General features: G+C 40.1%; 1 protein-coding gene across 4 annotated transcripts in view; it reads right to left on the bottom strand.

The window, feature by feature from the left end:
- The window catches only part of grhl2b (grainyhead-like transcription factor 2b), a 38,051-nt gene that overhangs the window by 8,577 nt on the left and 9,060 nt on the right, over positions 1–20,414 (bottom strand). For all 4 annotated transcript variants that reach the window (XM_057828358.1, XM_057828359.1, XM_057828360.1 and 1 more), the window contains 11 exons: positions 20,285–20,352; positions 19,890–20,217; positions 16,896–16,954; positions 16,663–16,819; positions 16,472–16,583; positions 12,182–12,276; positions 3,356–3,514; positions 3,217–3,274; positions 3,019–3,158; positions 595–632; positions 373–464 (listed from right to left, as the gene is read on the bottom strand). In XM_057828358.1, the coding sequence (XP_057684341.1) occupies positions 373–464; positions 595–632; positions 3,019–3,158; positions 3,217–3,274; positions 3,356–3,514; positions 12,182–12,276; positions 16,472–16,583; positions 16,663–16,819; positions 16,896–16,954; positions 19,890–20,217; positions 20,285–20,352 (1,306 nt within the window). The remainder of the gene's footprint in view (positions 1–372; positions 465–594; positions 633–3,018; positions 3,159–3,216; positions 3,275–3,355; positions 3,515–12,181; positions 12,277–16,471; positions 16,584–16,662; positions 16,820–16,895; positions 16,955–19,889; positions 20,218–20,284; positions 20,353–20,414) is intronic.

Here is a 20,414-nt window from a genome sequence, read left to right as displayed (position 1 = left end):
AAAATCATGAAATATGGGACAATGTGTAAAGAAGCCTTCGGAAAATGTCTTCGCAAGTACAGTATGCAATATTTAAAGAAACTGACTCAGGGCCTCATTTTGATCTTTGCAAATTAACGTGTGGTATTGCATGTAATAGCTAATATTTGTTGCCATGGCGAAAACGCTAAAAAATGAGCAACTTTGGGGTATTTTGTTGTTGTTTGCTTAATAAAACAACAATATACACAACTGTTGGATGCAAACCTTGAAGTGAAAGTTTCTGAGATGAGAGTTTATTCCGAAATCATATTTCATTTTGACACTGCAAGAAGCATCTGCTTATGGTGGGAGTGACTTAAATATACTAGTTAGTATTTAACGCTGGCCTACCTCTCTTGTGCGTCTCCTCCTTGATCTGCTTGTGAGGAGACGGACACAAGTCTTCGTCCGACGGCCGGAACATCCTCTTGACCAGCACGCTCCTGTGGTCCACGTTTGCAGGAAGAATTATTTCGTCGGTTTGTTTGCATATTCGTTTATCGTGTGATGCGGCTCATTTGCATAGCTCTTTGAACTGATGTAAATGACACTTGCTGTTCGGGGTGCACTCACCCTTCTCGCTCCATCTCCTCCGTGTTGAATGTGAACACCTGAAATAGATGTTTTGGTGTTAAAAAAAATAAAGGTGCGTAACTTGTCAATTATATGTAAATAGTAGGAGTGAAAATAACCAATTTAATGACGATACGATATTTGCTGATATTACAGTCGGCCACAATTTTTTTGATTCAGGGCATTCGATCGATTATTACGATATGTACACACTTATCAGTTACAATTTATTTCAAGTGCCTCTGACAGCAAAAAGCATGTTTATTTCATATTTCACGCTGTATTTTATGCTCCTGGAACGCTTGGATGTGTGTGCAAGCGATCGTTTTATTTATTCAATTTTTTAAAACCCACGCCATTAAAATGAGTAACTTCCGACTCCAGTTTCGGGTTGAGGACGAATGCGAATGTGACGTCACCTGGTTCAGCATCTCACAATACATCGTTGCTTTATAGCATGCAGATGGACAGCGGATTCAGCTGATTTTGTGGATTAATTCGTTTATTTTTCGATTCACGCCAGCCAAATGTGCTGCAGGGTTTTGTTGCTGCACCAGGGAGAGGCGTGTGAGCCTTTTTGGGTTGCAAAAAGTTCCTCTTCGCCCCAAATTTTGGCCAAAACAAGTCCGACAATCGCGGGATCATTGGACTTACGAAGAAGTGAGTAAACATTGTGTTTTGTATGATGTCAAATACTGGGATCATGGTTCACATTTTAATACAGAGGTGGCTTGCATTTTGTGGCTGACAATGCTCCTTGTCCACCTAGAATGCCAATCGGCAGACGACCGGCCGGTTGTCGCACACACGCCCTCAGTCCCACTGGGAGAGCGCTATACTCGGCTTACGCTTGTGCGGTTCTCCATATTGTCCCGACTTCTAGCTCCCTCTACCCTATTCGTGTGCCCAGCAATACACCACTACCCTCGGGTTGGGCTCGGGTAGCTACGCGCTCCTCCGACGTTGGCCGTTTTTTCGGCAGTCATTCTGGTTCCTCGGCAAATGAGCTCTCCTGCCCGCACAAGGGGAACGACGAGCTGTAGCTTGCTCGCCGCCCGGGAGGGTTGGGGTGTGTGTGACATTATTAGGGGTAGTTTTGTGTCATTTTTCACAAAGCGAGAATATGACTTTGAAATGCCGCTCTGTTCAGGTTAGCATGTCAGCTAGCTTTTACGCCTCCTGGTTTGTTTACGCTCTCCGATGCCGGGGCAGGGAAATGACAAAAGCCGGACTAACTCCGGTGGCATAAAATATCGTTCGGGAGGTGCAAGAAGACTGCTATTTTTCATCACATCACATGACATCACATGACCTCACCTCACCTCACCACGCCTCACCACACCACACCATTTATTTCGCAATTGGGGAAAAATAATATCCTGTAGGAATATTGGCGTAGAGAAATTAAAACAGCGACATTTTGCTGCTTTCTTTGTCACATTTTCCTCGTTCTGAATAATACCCCCTCAATGGGCTGAATTCTAAATCAGGTGAAATCGTGACCCTGCCGACGTCATCCTCCAGCTGGGGACGCTAGAGCGCTATAATGACGGGCAGGGGCTAAATGGCAGATTAAAAGATTAATTTCTCGTCATCTGCGCTTTACCAAATTGTTGTAAATCGTCGAATCTTCTCAAAATATGATTGTAATTCACATAATAATGCTATTTAAGATTTATTTTATGCTGTCCCAGGCACTTTAAAGCCATTTTGTTGCTTTAAATTTCAGATGTTTGAATGAAAACCATGGTTTTTTTGTTTTTATTTCAATGGCAATATTTGGTCAATATTTTGCGTTTTGATCAATTTTGATTCAATCATCTATTATTAACCAATCGATATTTAGTTACACCTCCATTGCCACATAAAAAATAAAAAATAAATCACAACATCGTATCAAATTGCTTTCAAACCAAGCCAAACCAAGCTCATCTTTGTATTGAATCATGATACGATATTTGCCAATATTACAAAATTTGCCACGGTTCGATTTCGATTCAAGTATCGGCAACTTATTTAAAAAGTCATTATTTACACATTTGACACGATCAGTTATATTTCTCCTAAAGCAATTAAAAAGTGGATTGAATCATTAATTAACCGTTGAGCATATCGATCCAGATAAATGGATCATTGCACCTAGTTTTAACTCACTTTCAGCCATAGACAGCAATGGACGTCTAATCCATTTGAAGTGTGAGGATGAACGAATGTTCATTCGCTGCCAAACCCTCAGTTTAAATGGATTTGATGGCTACTAATGATAAACTCATTTAAATTCAAAGCAGAAGGATGAAAAACCTACATTAGACATTTATCACTCTCAATGGCACTGAAAAAAGTTAAATGGTAGTTTTGATCAATGCACTGATTTAGAATGATGCATCATTATGATACAACATAATATTTAGTGCTGTACTGTACCTGTCCGGCCCTCTGCAGGTTTCCAAAATGGACGTCAGGGATGAAAAGGACAGGCTGCGCTTCCAGGTCACTCATCGTCTTGAAATACGTCGTATCCGACTTCTTGGCAGCCGTTATCACGCCCACGCCGCCATCTTTACCTGAAGACGCAAAGGTTCAGATTTGACATTCATTTAGAATTTAGCGTCCGCGTTGTACCTTTGGACTTCTTGCGGAACAACTTTCTCTCTTCGTCTCTTATTTTTCGCTCAGCTCCCTATCAGAGGGGGAAAAAAAATAAAAATCACCACCAGGGGGAGTACTTGTGCCACAATCTTTTTTTGGATAGGACACTGACCTTGTCGCAGAAGACCTTGATCTGGGAGTAGGCCCTGTGGAGAGGCTTGTTGCTGCGATTGTTGTAGCTGTACGTGTCCATTTGGATCATCAGAGGCAGACCCTTGACACCCTTTTGCGACGAGAAGTCCGTACTCAGGCAGTTGACTGTGATGAAGATCTGATGCACAGTACATTCAGAGTGTCACACGTATATAATATACTAGTGTATGTATTATGTATGCATTGTAATTAATAGGAAGTAACAATTGGCTCTTCCTCTTATTGTTTGCTCCTCTTTTAAAAGTTTTTTCTCTATTAGTGTTAGGTGAAAACAAGACCTTTTAGGTTCTGCCATCATTTTACTATTTTGTTTACTAGTAGGGTTTGCAAAAGTATCAATACTACTGATTCACCGATACCAGTATCGGCAGGGGGGTGGCCGATCTGGCCCGAAATGGTGATATCGGTATCGGCGAATACTGACAAACAGGGCGCAGATATACCATTTATCAGTCTGGTAACACTGAACACAGTCTTTTTTTTCCTGACACTCACTACACTCTGTGTTGTGTGATCACACTTGATTACTTTGCATGCCAAGCAGCTATCGCTATTGACCTGCTCCAGTAAGACCAGTGAGAGCGGGCCAATAGTTGTTCTTAACCAGTGCCGGGGCAGCTTTTTCATATGGAGGAAAAACAAACTAGGAGTAGGAGAAGAAAATATCGGCAGTTTCGGAATATTTCAGCATTGAGTACAATGACTGGGGATGGACCGCAGCAACAAACCCTAGGCAGTGGGACGAGAAGAGTGAAGGAGCCAGACAGATGTCCGAAAAAAAAAATCACCGAAATGACTGTTGTCTGTAACCTGCACCTTGTCTTCGTTGAAAGCATGGGAATCCTGCTTTTTATGGCTCTCTCAGTACCTAAGTATAAGGTCCCAAGTCGCAAATACATTAAGGAGACGACTATCCTGTACTAAAAAATAAAGTAATGAAACATGTCTTAGAAAAGCTGGAAAAGGCAGAGGAAATAAGCTTTTCAACCCAACTCCCAACTTTCCCTGCTTAGCTTGACAGCCGACTGGAAAGCGTAGTACTTCATGCAAATGAATTCAAGGGATCACACACACCGCCCAAGCTATTGCTGCTCAACTGGAGCATCCCGAAGTCAAAGATACTTTAATTTTTTTGTCTTTTACTGAAAGAAATGCCGCAGTAATTTCAGACCTGTTTCAAAAGTGCTGTAGAAGTAAGCAAAGTAAGCTAAGCTAAGTGGCTAAGCTGTTTGTGTGTGTGAGCTGTTTGCATTTGTGCATATAGATGGAGTTGAGCTATATTGCTGTTGGTGCACAAAGAGGGAGGCTAATAGAGAGACAGGATGCTGTGGTCAATTATTATTATTATTACTTATTTCATGAAAGTCGCACTGCTTGGCCTTTGAGAGGTTGTTTCGTCCAGCCCCCCCTCAGCATCGATGGTAAGTGCTGTATGTTAATTTTCTACTTCATTTCATTAATATGACGTATAATACATGCTTTTGGATAGTTTTTATTCAGTTCATTCAGGGTTTATATTATGAATGTATTTTTATTTTCTGTTGGGCTTGTATAATACATGTTTTAATTTCACGAATTTAGCACTTTTTTGGCCTTCAAGATCCAAAGGTTTATTCAATTACTGTCACCCATACCAGGTATGCAATAAAAAGTTCTGCTGGATTCACTTTGTATTAGTCTTTTTCCTGTTTCGCAAAGGTAAGCAGCAGCCTGACAAAGCCATGACAGCAATGATTTCACATCCAAGTATTTAGCTCTTTGAAAAAAGCAATACAAAAAAACACATATATGTAAGCACAGTATATACATACCAACGGAGTGGTATCGGTATGGCATCGGCTGACACTACACAGCCAGGTATCGGTATCGGGCCAAAAAATAGTATCGGTGCGACACTAATTCAACACTGAATTATTTGATAGGAAAAGTAACAATACTTGACTCAGTTATTTGTTTTTGCATGACCACAGAAATTTGTTGTCATGAAGTGAAATTGATTTTGCACTAGTCTTGATTGTAATGGAGGATACAGTGATAGTTCACTTATCGCTGTTATTGGGGACCAGAACTGACAGCGTAAAATGAAAAACCGCAAAGTACAGGTAGCCACGACGTACCTGACTTAGGTTATTTCAACTTTACGACGCCAGAGTCTCTCGTCTGCCATTTTGACTTCAGTGTTTTTTTTTTTCCCCAAGTCGCGTAACAGTAGCCCCTTTCAGACTCATATCCCACTAAATTCCTGTGAAATGTGACGAAGGATTTACCCTTGTCATGGCTTTCAGACATGGGGAGATGTACCGGGAATTACCCGGGTTGGACAATTTTAGACTTGAGCCCTGTTGGCAACTCGGCGGTCACTTTGTAAGGAGGGCTTGGGACAGGATTTTATAATCCGGACATTACATCATTTTTGGTCGGCATTGGCAACAAAATAAACCACACATTCCCAAAGATGGACGATGGACTGTCTCTTCCTCGGCTCTAAGATCAAATAGCAATTGAATTTTGTTATTTTTCCAGTTTAATTGAGGTATTTCTAGTATGCCATGTTGTTAATTGCGGTGTTTGTTTACCGCTTTGCTTCTTAATGTGAAGAAAGAGGTAATGACGATCGGCCCGCCATGATATATACGTCATCAGCCTTCGCGCTGTGACCCGGGAATTAACCGGCTGCTTTCATACATGCCGCATCCTGGTTAAGTCCCGGACATTGTACTATGACGCGACCCGGTTAATGTCCGTGTCAGTCGACCCGGGAAACTGCTTACAGACATAAGGGCTACCCATTTAAACTTGACCGGAATTCAGCGAATGTCTAAAAGTGGCTAGTGTCTCGTCCAGCCACCTCTCAGCATTGATGGTAAGTGCTGTATCTTATATTTCTACTTTATTTCATTAGTATGACGTATAATACATGTTTTTGGATAGATATTTGAGATTTAGGGGGCATTTAGGGGTACTTAAAGGGTAATTCCAATTTACGCAGAAATTTAGGTTATGTCGCCATCGTAGGAACGGAACTCGTTCGTAACCCGAGGACTACCTGTCGTGTCACCCACCCCCATTTTTAACATCTATTTTTTTGTGTATAGTATATAATGTCAATAAGTGTATATAAAACTCTATAAATGCATATGCTATCATTAGAACATTAACGAATAGTTTGAAACACATAAATAAAATATGTATAATATAAATAACATTCATAAAATAATACGTACAGAACATTCATTCTCTCACTCTTGCTCCAGGCATAAAAATGAGTCAGGGGTTGGTTAAAAAGGTAAGAAGGGTGTGGAGGAAATATGTTCTGGTAGAGCTGTCCCAAACGACTAATTTTCTCCCGATTAGTCAGCCGACTATTTTTACGATTAGTCGACTAATAAAATAAAATAAATAATAAAAAAATAATAATAATAATTTTTAAAAAAATTTCTATTAATTTAGCAATGAAATTTTTGTTGGCGCTTATTAATTCACAAAAACATTTTGGAACCCCTTAATTCTTTATTAAAGTACAAATAAACATGTAAATAACAATAATTAATCACACATAAACAATGAAGTCAAATGTTGATAGCATTTACGAGTGCAAAAGAATGGAATGTAAACAGATTCCAACACTGACTTGGCCTTTCCAACATGATTCAAAACAATTCTTAAAAAAGAATATCCAGCTTTATTATTATAGCATACTACTATATATAATAGTATTATAATAATTATAATATTCATTGCCAATCATATTAATCAAAAAGGCCGTCATTTTAAAGCAATTCTTAGTGTAGAATCTGAATTCTGTAGTATTATAGTATTTACAAATTATAGTATTAATTCTGAAGTATGTTGGATTAACTCCAGAAATCGTTATTTATATGAACGTGACATGCTAAACCACTAACAGCTTTACACTCCGCAAAAAAGCACTTTTCGTCATTGCTTGTGGTGTCGCTCATAGATTTTTTTCTTTTCTTTTCATTTTTTCGCTTGCAAATGCAGTTAACCAGTGATTTTTAATGTTTGAAGTGTCACCTTTTAACCGCAAGTTTTCGTTTTGGAGAAGACTGCCAATGTTTTATAGAAGGCTAAAGTAGGGTGTCTTTTTTCCCCCATTAGACTCAATGTAGCAATGCTAACGTTTACGGTGTTTAATATATAGGCCTATGTGTTTCCTTATTTTGTATGACTGAGCTGTAATTCTACGGCGTGTTGATTACCAATAAACATCAGTGAAATGAACTGGAGTCTTACGTATATGTCAACTACATGCACGCACAAATGTATGCATGAACGCATGCACGCGGTGATAAAACGCAGCCGTGATAATTATCGCCCTCATTTTTATTTACATTGGGAACAAATGGACTCATTGCATATCGCGACAGGCTTAGCAACTTCAATAAAACGTCGTTAGTTAGATGGAATTACGACCCCCCCCAGACCCCCCCTAAAAATTTTCTCTTCTTGCTCATATTTTACGTCTATGGGTGTACATACATGCATAGATGTAAATAAAGTGTACATAAATATGTTTTTAGAACTCTTAACAGTTTTTACCATAACAAGATACTTATAACAAGTTTTTAAAAATTCCGCGATGCACTGAGGACAGGAAAGTCGAGCCGCGAAGTAGTGCGGGCTCACTCTATTTTTGCATTTTCCTTGTTAACTCATTGGTTGCCATAGACGGTGCTAGACGTCCAATCCATTAGAACTGGTAGGGTGGCAGCAAAAGAGTCACATAATCAATAATTGCCAGGAAGAGTTAAATGTAAAATCATCCCTATTAATTGTCTCTGATTTATGTCATATTTTTCTGATTATGTCAGACAGACAGATTCCGTAAAATTATAGTATGATGACAACCTTGCATCATTTGTCCACTTTGTGCTTGTTTGCCAACAACCGAATCAGCCAAATATGAAAAAAACCAGTCCCACTGCTTTTTTATTTCCCGATACGCCTCCGGCATATACAAACATATCCAACCGGTTTGCGAAGGGGTTGAACTGTCAATGGCGGGCATTTTGTAGAGTTTGATCGTTTCTGAATCACACAGCTTCCAGTCATTTACATGTGTATGTTTAATTTCTTTTGTCCAATTAGATTTCAGCATCTTAGAACTACAAGTAATCAATAATTGAATGAACTCTAAAACCTGAGAAGGCCAAAATGTTTTTTATGTTTTTTTTTTTTTATGTTTGTCCAATTTGGTAGCAATTTAGTACATTAGCTTAGCTCATGAGCGAATAAATTATGCTAGCAGATGACACACGCTAGCTAGCCTACTGTTTCCCATTTTCGTTCCTGCTAACAAAGCTAAGATCTATCTAGCTGCTCATACTCAAGGATCAGAAAACTTCAAATCCTGGCTGGTATTGACGTTTGCAGAGGCGTTGTGTCCCATTAGGCAAACCAGGCAATTGCCTAGGGCCCCCAGCCAGCAGGGAACCCCAGAGGGCCAACAGATTTACCACACGCAGCTTTACTGCAGTGTCGCAGCGGCAAGTGTAAGGGAGTGTTTCAATACCATGGACTCATTTGGCAGATTATCTAACGATTCTTTTATCAATCCCAATCAGCACTAACCATGTCACGTAGATTATACATGTTTAAGAAAGTCCAATCAACTATTAATGCCACATGATTGTTTAAAGAGTGACTCACCAAGAACTCTCTGGAAAGTCCTTGCCTAGTTGTATGACGTTGATTTTCACAGGCCACCTCATTATTCATGTGACTACTTAAAGAAATGGTGATTTTTCCCAAAAAGTCTATTAATGGGTTTATCGTATTCCTCGTCGAATACTCTATTAAATAAATATAACATATATGCATCTAAAATAATCCTAAATGATTGTATTAGCAATTTAATACTCCTTTTAGCAAGGTTCCTTGGGTATGCGTACATTCCCATAGCAACCAGTCCTGTTATTGTCCTACGTCACAAGCGCTACGTATTCTGGGAGTGAGAATTGGCGTAAGGTGCGCATTTTGAGCAGAGGACGGCCAACTGTTAAAATGTGTGCGTCCATGAACGAATGTAAGTACAACCATATGAGTCAGTGTAAAGTGCTTAGTTTTCGCCACTTTTATGGCCAAGATGACCGCACATGCATGCAGTGCGCACTCGCACCCCCCACCTTTGTGTTCATTATACTGCGCGAGTATGTACAGTTGTGGTCAAAAGTTTACATACACTTGTGAAGAACAATGTTATGGCTCTCTTGAGTTTCCAGTTATTTCTACAACTCTGATTTTTCTCTGATAGAGTGATTGGAACAGATACTTCTTTGTCATAAAAAACATTCATGAAGTTTGGTTCTTTTATGACTTTATTATGGGTTAACAGAAAAAGTTATCAAATCTGCTGGGTCAAAAATATACATACATGGATCTGAAAAAGCGAATCATTGACTTGAACAAGTCAGGAAAGTCACTTGGAGCCATTTCAAAGCAGCTGCAGGTCCCAAGAGCAACAGTGCAAACAATTGTTTGTAAGTATAAAGTGCATGGCACTCTTTTGTCACTGCCACGATCAGGAAGAAAATGCAAGCTATCACCTGCTGCTGAGAGAAAATTGGTCAGGAGGGTGAAGATTCAACCGAGAATCACCAAAAAGCAAATATGCCAAGAATTAGAAACTGCTGGAACACAGGTGTCAGTGTCCACAGTCAAGCGTGTTTTGCATCTACATGGACTGAGACGCTGCCGTGTAAGAAGGAAGCCCTTGCTCCAAAAGCGGCACCTTAAGGCTCGACTGAAGTTTGCTGCTGATCACATTGACAAAGATAAGACCTTCTGGAGGAAAGTTCTGTGGTCAGACGAAACAAAAATCGAGCTGTTTGGCCACAATGCCCAGCAATATGTTTGGAGGAGAAAAGGTGAGGCCTTTAACACCAAGTACACCATTCCTACTGTCAAGCACGGTGGTGGTAGTATTATGCTGTGGGGCTGTTTTGCTGCCAATGGAACTGGTGCTTTACAGAGAGTAAATGGGATAATGAAGAAGGAGGATTACCTTCAAATTCTTCAAGATAACCTAACGTCATCAGCCCGAAGATTGGGTCTTGGGCGCAGTTGGGTGTTCCAACAGGACAATGACCCCAAACACACATCAAAAGTGGTAATGGAATGGCTAAATCAGGCTAGAATTAAGGTTTTCGAATGGCCTTCCCAAAGTCCTGATTTAAACCCCATTGAGAACATGTGGACAATGCTGAAGAAACAATTCCATGTCAGAAAGCCATCAAATTTAACTGAACTGCACCAATTCTGTCAAGAGGAGTGGTCAAAGATTCAACCAAAAGCTTGCCAGAAGCTTGTGGATGGCTACCAAAAGCGCCTAATTGAAGTGAAAATGGCCAAGGGACATGTTACCAAATATTAGTGCTGCTGTATGTATATTTTTGAACCAGCAGATTTGATCACTTTTTTCTGTTCACCCATTATAAAGTCATAAAAGAACTAAACTTTACGAATGTTTTTTGTGACAAAGAAGTATCTGTTCCAATCACTCTATCAGAGAAAAATCAGAGTTGTAGAAAGCCATGACATTATGTTCTTCACAAGTGTATGTAAACTTTTGACCACAACTGTATGTTTGTCACGTGACACAGAGTGAGAGTGGGCGGCGAGCTGGCCTTTTTTCAATTGGCAAAATGAAGAGAAGTTATCCTTCTGGAAGCGAAAAAAGAAAGAAAAAAAAAAGCAGAAGAGGAAAAAAGGAAGCAAGACAGCGGTGAGTGTACTATGTTACTGTAGTTTTATGTCCTTATGTAGTAGAAGCACTGCAGACTAGTAGTAGTAGTAGTAGTATTTTATGTCCTAAAACAATTAACTGCCTTGACTTGTTGTAACTAGTTTGTTAGCGTTTGCTAACAGCATTGCAGCATGCTAGCGTTTCTTCATACATAGATTTTACCTAGAACATAAATTCAGTGTTTAGAATCAACATACACACTGATCAGCCAAACTGATAAGATGTTACGTGATTCACTTCTGTGACAGAATGTTATCCTTACTAAGTAAAAGCTATATAACATACCAGCTAGTCAGTAGAATACGGTATGTGTAAAGGTATGTGTACTAAGCACAAAAATAATAATAATCTGAAGTACATTTTGTTTATTAAGGCAATGTGAAAAGTGAGTGTGGAGTGAATGAATAATGCAATGGGGGGGGGCACTTTGAATGTCCTAAAAAGCGCTCTCTAAGAGTGAGGCGTTTTTAGACTTTTATTAAATATGCTATTGCTCCAAGTCCAACTGTCCCCCTTACTTGCACACGCTCGAAGGGCCTCATGTTGCTTGTTGCCTGGAGCCCCCGGGGACCCTTGCTACGCCTCTGGACGTTTGCCATGTATATTTATCCTCCATTTAATGTATAGTCAAAATTACGACTGCTAAATGAGCACCATCAACTCGAGCATGGTTAAAAATTTTCCGAGATTTTGGAGGCGTTTGTAACCGGTGACCATTTTGGGAGGGGCAACGAGCACTGCTTCTTTGAAAATGGCATTTGTAACTGGCAGCCATCTTGGGAAAGGTTGGACGCCAAAACTTGATGAGTACTTATTGCCCAGCAGCGTTGCATTATTTCTTAGTACTCGCCGATACCCATTCCTGCGTTTAAGTGCCGTATCGGGTAATATCGGCTTTGGTACAACTCTAACGGCTACACAAAAATATAGGAATTGACAAAAAAATGGGCATGACGCCCTGCAGTGTGAACGTAAAATGTTACCGTGTCGAACTGTGAAATTTCTGGTTGCTTTTCTTACCTTAGCCTCTTCGTTGACATCCCACGTGAAGGAAATGGCATTATAGGCAATTTCCTCAATGTTTCCAATGGTGTTAAAGCTCTCCTTATAGTCGGCTGGGGGGTGAAACACAGTATTATAAAAAAATATATAAAGACTGGTCATTAAAAGTCACGAGCAGGTAGCGATTGTTTGTTCGTGATAAGCAATCTAACGGCGCGCGCTTCAATTTGGGAAGATAAAGTCTTATCTGGCCTGTACAAACAAACTCTCTGGCTTCAAAAAGGCCGCCATAGGGAACTTTTGGCACTCAGGAGACTTTTTGGTGCTTGGAAAGCAAACAGGAGTGTCTCCAGACTTCACAAAGCCTGTAAAAGAACTGTTCTCCAATGACTGGCACTTATTTTTCATGTGACTAGATGTGATGGAGTTGGTCGTTCCTTGTTCCGCAACAGGTGCACAAAGGAGACAGGAAACAAGCACCCCCCCACCCTTTTTTTTTTTTTTTTTAAATGAGCTAGTGTATTTTCTGACGTAGCCTGGAGGCACCTGCACATCACTCTTCATAAACGCACACACCCTCCTCCACTGCTATTCAAATCAGCTCTCCCGGTGGTTTCGGGTTGCACGGCGTGAGAGGAGAAGGGTGCAGGGTGCCTGTAATTTAGCTAAGAGACCGACTGGATGGTTCACGTCAATCCGTGCTGATGTGATGTGGGTATTTTATGAAGAGAAAAATCCCAGCCCGAGTAGGACAGGCATTCCGTGGTCTGAGATATGGATTTTTTAAAACAGTATAAGAGTCTCTGTTCCAAGACAATTTTAAGACAAGTGACATTTAATTCATTGGCTGTGAATGATGTCATATTGTCCATTTTGACTGGGAATCCCACTCAGAGTGGACGTCGATCGGTTATTTATATATATATATATATATATATATATATATATATATATACAGTACTGTGCAAATGTTTTAGGCGGGACACCTGCCTAAAACTTTTGCACAGTACTGTATATTTTTATTATATTATGTATATCCAGGATATACTGTATGTATATATTTTCCTCAAGTGGAAGCTTCCATGATCCTAATAAATTTAATAATAAAAAAAATAAAAAAAAATACAGTACTGTGCAAAAGTTTTAGGCAGGTGTCCTGCCTAAAACTTTTGCACAGTACTGTGTGTATATATATACATATAGTAATAGGATTAATGTTTTAAATTGCATTCAAATATGAATTAAAATTAAATAAAATTAAAATTAAAATGGAATCAAAATATTTGTTCTGTTTTTTTATATAAGTAAATCATTATTATTATTCATTAATTAACATGAAATAAATAAAACATTAACATTTAATCAATTATTTTTCATCTAGCAGTTGCCTAAAGTAGACATGCAAATGTGTTTTTTTTTTCTAGCAGATGATCCCCAAAAATGTTCCTTTCACCTGTAAATGTTTTTTTTTTTTTTTAACTTAAAATTTTTTTTTTTTTTTTTTTAATGTATCTACTCCTACAATTTTTGACCAAATCGCATAATTTACACATAAAAAACAGTAAGGACGGTAAGGAGGCATTAAAGTTGTATACAGAATTTGCCAAAAACTTACGGTTCCCCCCAAAATTTGCCAAAACTGTCCAATTCATTTCTAATGGTATGCCATTGACGGCCATGTACTTGCCTGGTACACCAAACTCGCCGCTGTTCCAGCTATTGAGTCTGGCCACCATTCAGCGGATACAATTTCCAGGGCGGAGCAAGCCACAGCAAACAGACAGCGGAGTGGACCAATCAGCGACGGGCAGACGTGACGTTAGTAAAACGACGAGAGCAGGACGAGGGACTTGCGCGCGGAAGTAAACATACGAGGAGAGTGGAGTTTATTCAACATGGCTAGCATTGTCAATGATTCGTGTCGAAGTGTTTTTGCTAATTTAAAACTGATTTTACCGTGGATTGGAACATATTCTCGGCTCTCCTGTTCACCATCTGTGTTGTTGTGGAGACGACTTCCGACGTGCAAGAGTGACGTTGCTCGTTAAGAACACGTCACGCAAATAAACGAATCTGATTTGTCGATTGATTTTGTACCTGCTCGAGAGGCCGTTAATGGGCTGGTTCCCAGACTTTTCTCTCAGTGTTTGAAAAATACAGGGAGAACAGTCTGGCCGTGCCAGGCAAGCAATGTACGTCCAAATTTCCCATTCATTTTCAATGGCAGGAAAACATAGGTCATTGTGATTTGTGACCATTTACCATGACGGCCCATTGACATTAAACTGGCGCCCAAGTAAGTCGATGCCATTGACTGCCATACACGTCAATGCCATTGACGGCCCATTAAGTCCAAATTTCCCATTCATTTTTAATGGCAGAAAATGAATAGTTGTGATTGTTTTACCAAAAACTTGCCATTTTAGCCCATGACATTCAACTGGCGCCCAAGTAAGTTGATGCCATTGACAGCCATGCAACAGGACGTGTCCCCGATATGTTCCCAAATCAACAGAAAGTGACCTGATATCAACAGGACATGTCCCCCAAATCTCTCCAAATCAACAGGAAGTGACCTGATATCCTCGAAATCTCCCCAAATCAACAGAAAGTGACCTGATACATCTGTATCTACAACAGCAAAGCCCCACTGTAATTTCTTCAAGGGAACCTTGGACTTAAAGAATTGTAATAGGCCACAATTGTTCTCTTTTACTAAAATATGTCATTAGAAACACATAAAATATTGCCATTGATTAAAAATCTATAATAGTTAGTTCATCTTTTGACCTACAGAGGGCGCCATGTTTTTATACCAGCATTGGACACTCAGGGTGATGACGTAGATTGTCGATGTCAATAGACGAATACTACCGGGTTACTGCAATTCCTTCTACGTGGCGAGACGTCCATCACATCGGTAAAAGCGGTGAGTACTTACTATTTGTGAGTCTTTAATTACCTTTTCATTGCCTCAAAATACTTTTTGCATGTGTTTCCCTCTCATACTTTTAAGTACGGTACTATGTATTCTTGTGGTAGCTTTGAAGCAGATTGTTGATCTGTTGACCACATTAGACACATAGGATATTCAAATCAACCTATTTTGATATTACGGTTAATGATTTTCCTGAGGCATCTTTAGTATGTTCTGTCTGTATGCATCAAATCAAAACAAGATGAACGCGCACGGTAGTACTTTGGGTGTCAAATTTGCCCCTAGTAGATTTTTTGCCAGTGTGGCACATTTTGGCAGAACACCATCCCCCCCCCCCCCCATTCTCGTCTCGTCTCCTCCCGTCTTTCCTGTTCAGTTTGCTTTTGCTGCTCGTTCTGTGAAATATCGACAGTGCTGTCGTGCTCATTAATGTTCCTCTCGGGTTCAAACTGAAAGGGTTGAACAGATGACATGTTTATGTCGCTAGAGTCATACTCTGGAAACTCGGCAGCATAACCATGTGACGTCACCGACATGCGACGTCAACAACAATGGCGACCTACTAGTTAAACTAATTTTACAAATTGTATAAAAACGAAAACATCAAGATGGGTTTCAGTATCAAATTATTTTAACTCATAATAACGTTTATCTTTTCTATCTATCCAAGTCTTTCTATCTGTGGATCCCTTTAAGAAATTGTAGTTTCCAATGTTAAAATACGTTTCATGTAAATTTGCAATTTTCCTCTGCATTTTTCAACCACTTTTTTCCCCTAAGATATGCGTATTTTCTATACCTCTTTTTCAATTGGTTTAACATTTATAATAGAGTAACAAATACAGATCTTTGATGTATTATGAAATATTTTATTTTTGAATATTTGCGCTTCATTTTTGTATTAATACCTATTTTCATCTGCAGAAAATTGTACTTTCTTCCACTTTATTGTGTCACCATGTGTGCGCTTGTGCCGATTTATGAACAAAGATGAACATCTGCATGATGCCAATTGGGAAAACAATTATTTTTAACGGACCGTGCGTCTTTTGACATTCCGCTCCTTGCCCTGACATGCTGTCTGTGTGTCTGTGTATAACGCATACCTCAAACTTTTCGCGGGGTTAGCAGGCCCTAGCTTGTCATACACACAAACAAGTCATAGTGGAGTTGTTCCAGCAACAAGTCACTATTATTCAGAAGTGTGTGAGTGTGTGTGTCACGGTCGCTGATTTGCCTGAAGGCGGGCGGGCAGGTATTGAGCAGGGTGGGGGCTTGTTTGCTCTCAGTGTGGCCTTTTTTTTACGGGCTGAGTGCATTCCAGCAATGGTATTAAAGACGAATGCGCCTCTCCTTCAAACACATCTCACCGATATCCAGCACTCTCTGCTTGGCCGTGTGTTGCCTGGAGTGCCAGTACTTCCAGTATTTCAGCTGCTCGTCCCGGTTTTTGTCCTCACTGAACACCACCATGATCACACTCTAAGACAAGTCAATAAAAAGTCGACTTTGTAAAAGAACCGGTGATAAAATGACGTGTTTGTGAACAGGTGGCACTCACCCGCACTTTGCTGATTGGGTGTCGTAGGCGCTTGTTGGCGCTGAGTTCGTTAAGGGTGACAGCGTAGAATTGGCCCTTGTTCAGGTAAGTCATTGGGCCCTCACCCTGCTTCTGGCGTAACGAGCGTGTGGCGTCAAGTGTGTACTGGAAGCTGTCGCTGCGACATTACGGGACTTGTCAGACATCACAACAAAAGGGCGGGGCCATCTTTTAAATTCTGAGTAGTCACTTACGTTCCGTCCTGGTGGAACAAAAAGTCGTCTGACGCCAGGGAGGACGGCGTGTGGTACTTCTGTTGAGTAAAAAAAAAAAAAAAAAAAAGCTAAATTTATTCAAATTTAGCTATTCACTCACCTAACCCTACACACAATTGTGTGGACGTTTATCATGACAGGACGCATGGAAAAAGTCTCAAGAATCAATGTGTAGAAGTGAACAGAAAGTCTGTCTTTTGAGTTTGAAATGCCTATTCTGATCAAAATCAGAGAGAAAATTTCATTTTACTTTAAACTCCCAACAACAGTTTTGTCAATCGGCACCAAATTGTGCGAGCATGTTTTATCATGTTAGGACACACAAGCAACCACACAAAATTCAAAGCTATTATTCCTTTGAATCTTTTGAACAAAAAATATCGGGTGGACATGCTTCTCATGACAGGAGACATAAAAACAGACATACCAAATAACATACAGTGGTATGAAAAAGTATCTGAAACTTTTGGAATTTCTCAAATTTCTGCATAAAATCACCATCGAATGTGATCTGATCTTTGTCAAAATCACACAGATTTAAAAAAAAAACTGTCTGCTTTAACTAAAACTACCCAAGCATTTATAGGTTTTCATATTTCAATGAGGATAGTATGCAAACAATGATAGTAGGGGGAAAATAAGTCAGTGAACCATCACATTTAATATTTTGTTGTTTTGTTGCCCCCCCTTTGGCAGCAATAACTTCAACCAGACGCTTCCTGTAGCTGCAGATCAGTCCGTCACATTAATCAGGACTAATCTTGGCCCATTCTTCTCTACAAAATTGCTGTAGTTCAGTCAGCTTCCTGGGATGTCTGGTATGAATCGCTGTCTTTAGGTCATGCCAAATCATCTCATTGGGGTTCAAGTCTGGACTTCACCACTCCAGAACGTGTATTTGTTCTTCCGAAACCATTCTGAAGTTGATTTACTTCTGTGTTTTGGATCATTGTCTTGTTGCAGCATCCATCCTCTTTTTAGCTTCAACTGTCTGACAGACGCCCTCAGGTTTTCCTGCAAAACATCCTGATGAACTTTTCAATTCATTCTTCCATTAATGATTGCAAGTTGTCCAGGCCCTAAGGCAGAAAAACAGCCCCAAATCATGATGCTCCCTCTGCCATGCTTTACGGTGGAGATGAGGTCTTGATGTTGGTGAGCTGTTCCATTTCTCCTCCGCACGTGACGTTGTGTGTCACTCCCACACAATTCAATTTTGGTTTCATCAGTCCATAAAATATTTTGCCAAAACCTCTGTGGAGTGTCCAAGTGCCTTTTTGCGAATATTAAACGAGTAACAACAATGTTTTTTTTTTAGACAGCAGTGGCTTCCTCCGTGGAGTCCTCCCATGAACATCACTGTTGGCCATTGTTTTACATATAGTTGATGTGTGCACAGAGATATTGGACTGTGCCAGTGAGTTCTGTAAGTCTTTAGCAGACACTGCTAAAGACAGTATTCTGCGCTGAACTCTTGGCGTTATCTTTGGTGGACGGCCACTCCTTGGGAGAGAAGCAACAGTGCCAAACTCACCATTTGTAGACAACTTCTCTGACAGTCGATTGATGAACATCCAGATTTTAGTGATGGTTTTGTATCCTTTCCCAGCTTTATACAAATCAACAATCCTTGATCGCAGGTCTTCAGACAGCTCTTTAGACCTAGCCATGATGCACATCAGACAATGCTTCTCATCAAGACAATTCTTACCAGGTGTGTGTTTTATAGTGGGCAGGGCAGCTTTAAACCACTCATCAGTGATTGGGCACACATCTGACTTAAAATGTTTGGTAAAAATTGGTTTCAATTGTTCTTTAGGGAAGAGGGTTCACTTACTAATTTTTACCCCTTCTGTCATTGTTTGCATGCCATCCTCATTAAAATATGAAAACCTATTAATGTTTGGTAAGTTTTAGTTAAAGCACTGTATTTTCATCTGTGTGATTTTGACAAAGATCAGATCATATTTGATGGTGATTTTATGCAGAAATTTGAGAAATTCCAAAAGTTTCAGATACTTTTTCATACCACTGTATGTTATTTGGTATGTCTGTTTTTATGAATGAATGTATTTTTTTCTTCATTCTGGAGGGTTCAAGCGATTGGTTAAAGCCGCTACATGCACGGCCGTTTTGTAGCATTGCCATTGCAACGGCGGGTAGTCATCGCTCCAAGTCGGCAAGCATTATTTACATCATATTCGTGTTGCACATTTATGCCGTGAGGTGACGTGTTCGTTTAGCATTTTTGGGATGTGTTGTAAGTCCGATTGAGTGTAAAGTGCTTAGTTGCCGCCACGTTTTGTGGCCAAATTGACCGCGTGTGTGTACGGCGTACTTCTGGGTTGTGCGCGCGCATTTGTACCTGCCCCCACATTTGTGTTTATTGCACAATTAATTTGTGTGTTGTTGATTATTGTGCATTCAATTTGCATTGTTTTACAATGGCACTGAGATGCTGTTAACCCTAACCACTAAACCATAACCTGAAGGTCAGATTTTTTGACATTAATCTTTGAATTGGCAGGGTTTTAATTGGTCGGCTGAGTTGATTTCAACAAATTCCATGCAGTTTGTCAGTTTCATGGCTCCTGAATGGATTAGCTAGAGTGAGTAAATGGTGGCTGAAATCAACTCTATCGACTAATCAAACCACCGCTAATTCGACGATTGATATGAAACATTCTGATCTTCCTCTTTAAATTCAATTATCGGAAAGTCAATTACATGTGATGACGTTTTTCTGTTGTCATTCTTATGTTTTGGCAGCTAAGGGAGAAAATTTGGTAAAAAGTAACTGATAAATTGTTTTTAAAGTAACTTAGTTACTTTGATAAGTAAGCAGGAAAGTAACTATATTATGTTTTTGAGGCATAATCAGTAATTAAATTACTTTTTCAAGTAATCTGTGACAACACCGATCACAACATCAAACACACAAAAAATGTCATGGACCTAAGCTACAAAGCTAACCGTGTCTCTGTCCTCGTCAAAGGGACTGTCTGGCGGGCTCTGCTGGTCCTCCTTCACGTAAGAGCTGTGACTAACAGTGGTCACTTCGTAGGGGCTCTGCTCATAGACCACCCGGGACTGTTCTTCACCATCCACGCGATAGTGGAGCCCGGCACCCGTCGTCATGTAGACGGGCGTGTAAGCTTCAGCCTTCACCAGGGCAACGGATCCCGCGCTGCCTGGTTCGGGATGCTCCGTGTTTAGCGACAGGTTGACGGGTACCGACTTGAGGACCTGGACCCGGTTGTCCAAGGCCTCGGTTTCGACGCCATTGGTGTTGCTAGGCAACCTGGGCAAATACATCGTGATAGCAGCGACAAAAACTGCTTGTTAAGCCATTTAGTGTGTTTACCAACCTTTTTTCTTGCTCTTCTGTGACTTCCACTACTTTGGGAGTGGTCAGAAGTCTCTTTTCTTTAGGAACCTTGGAGTAAAAAAACAAAAACAAAATAACTTTGTCCACCTTTGGTTTTAGATGACTGTTTA

The sequence above is a fragment of the Corythoichthys intestinalis genome, chromosome 22 (assembly GCF_030265065.1).
Source record: "Corythoichthys intestinalis isolate RoL2023-P3 chromosome 22, ASM3026506v1, whole genome shotgun sequence".
Taxonomy (NCBI): domain Eukaryota; kingdom Metazoa; phylum Chordata; class Actinopteri; order Syngnathiformes; family Syngnathidae; genus Corythoichthys; species Corythoichthys intestinalis.
Note: the sequence above shows the minus strand (reverse complement) of the source record. Positions and strands in the feature narration are given on the sequence as shown.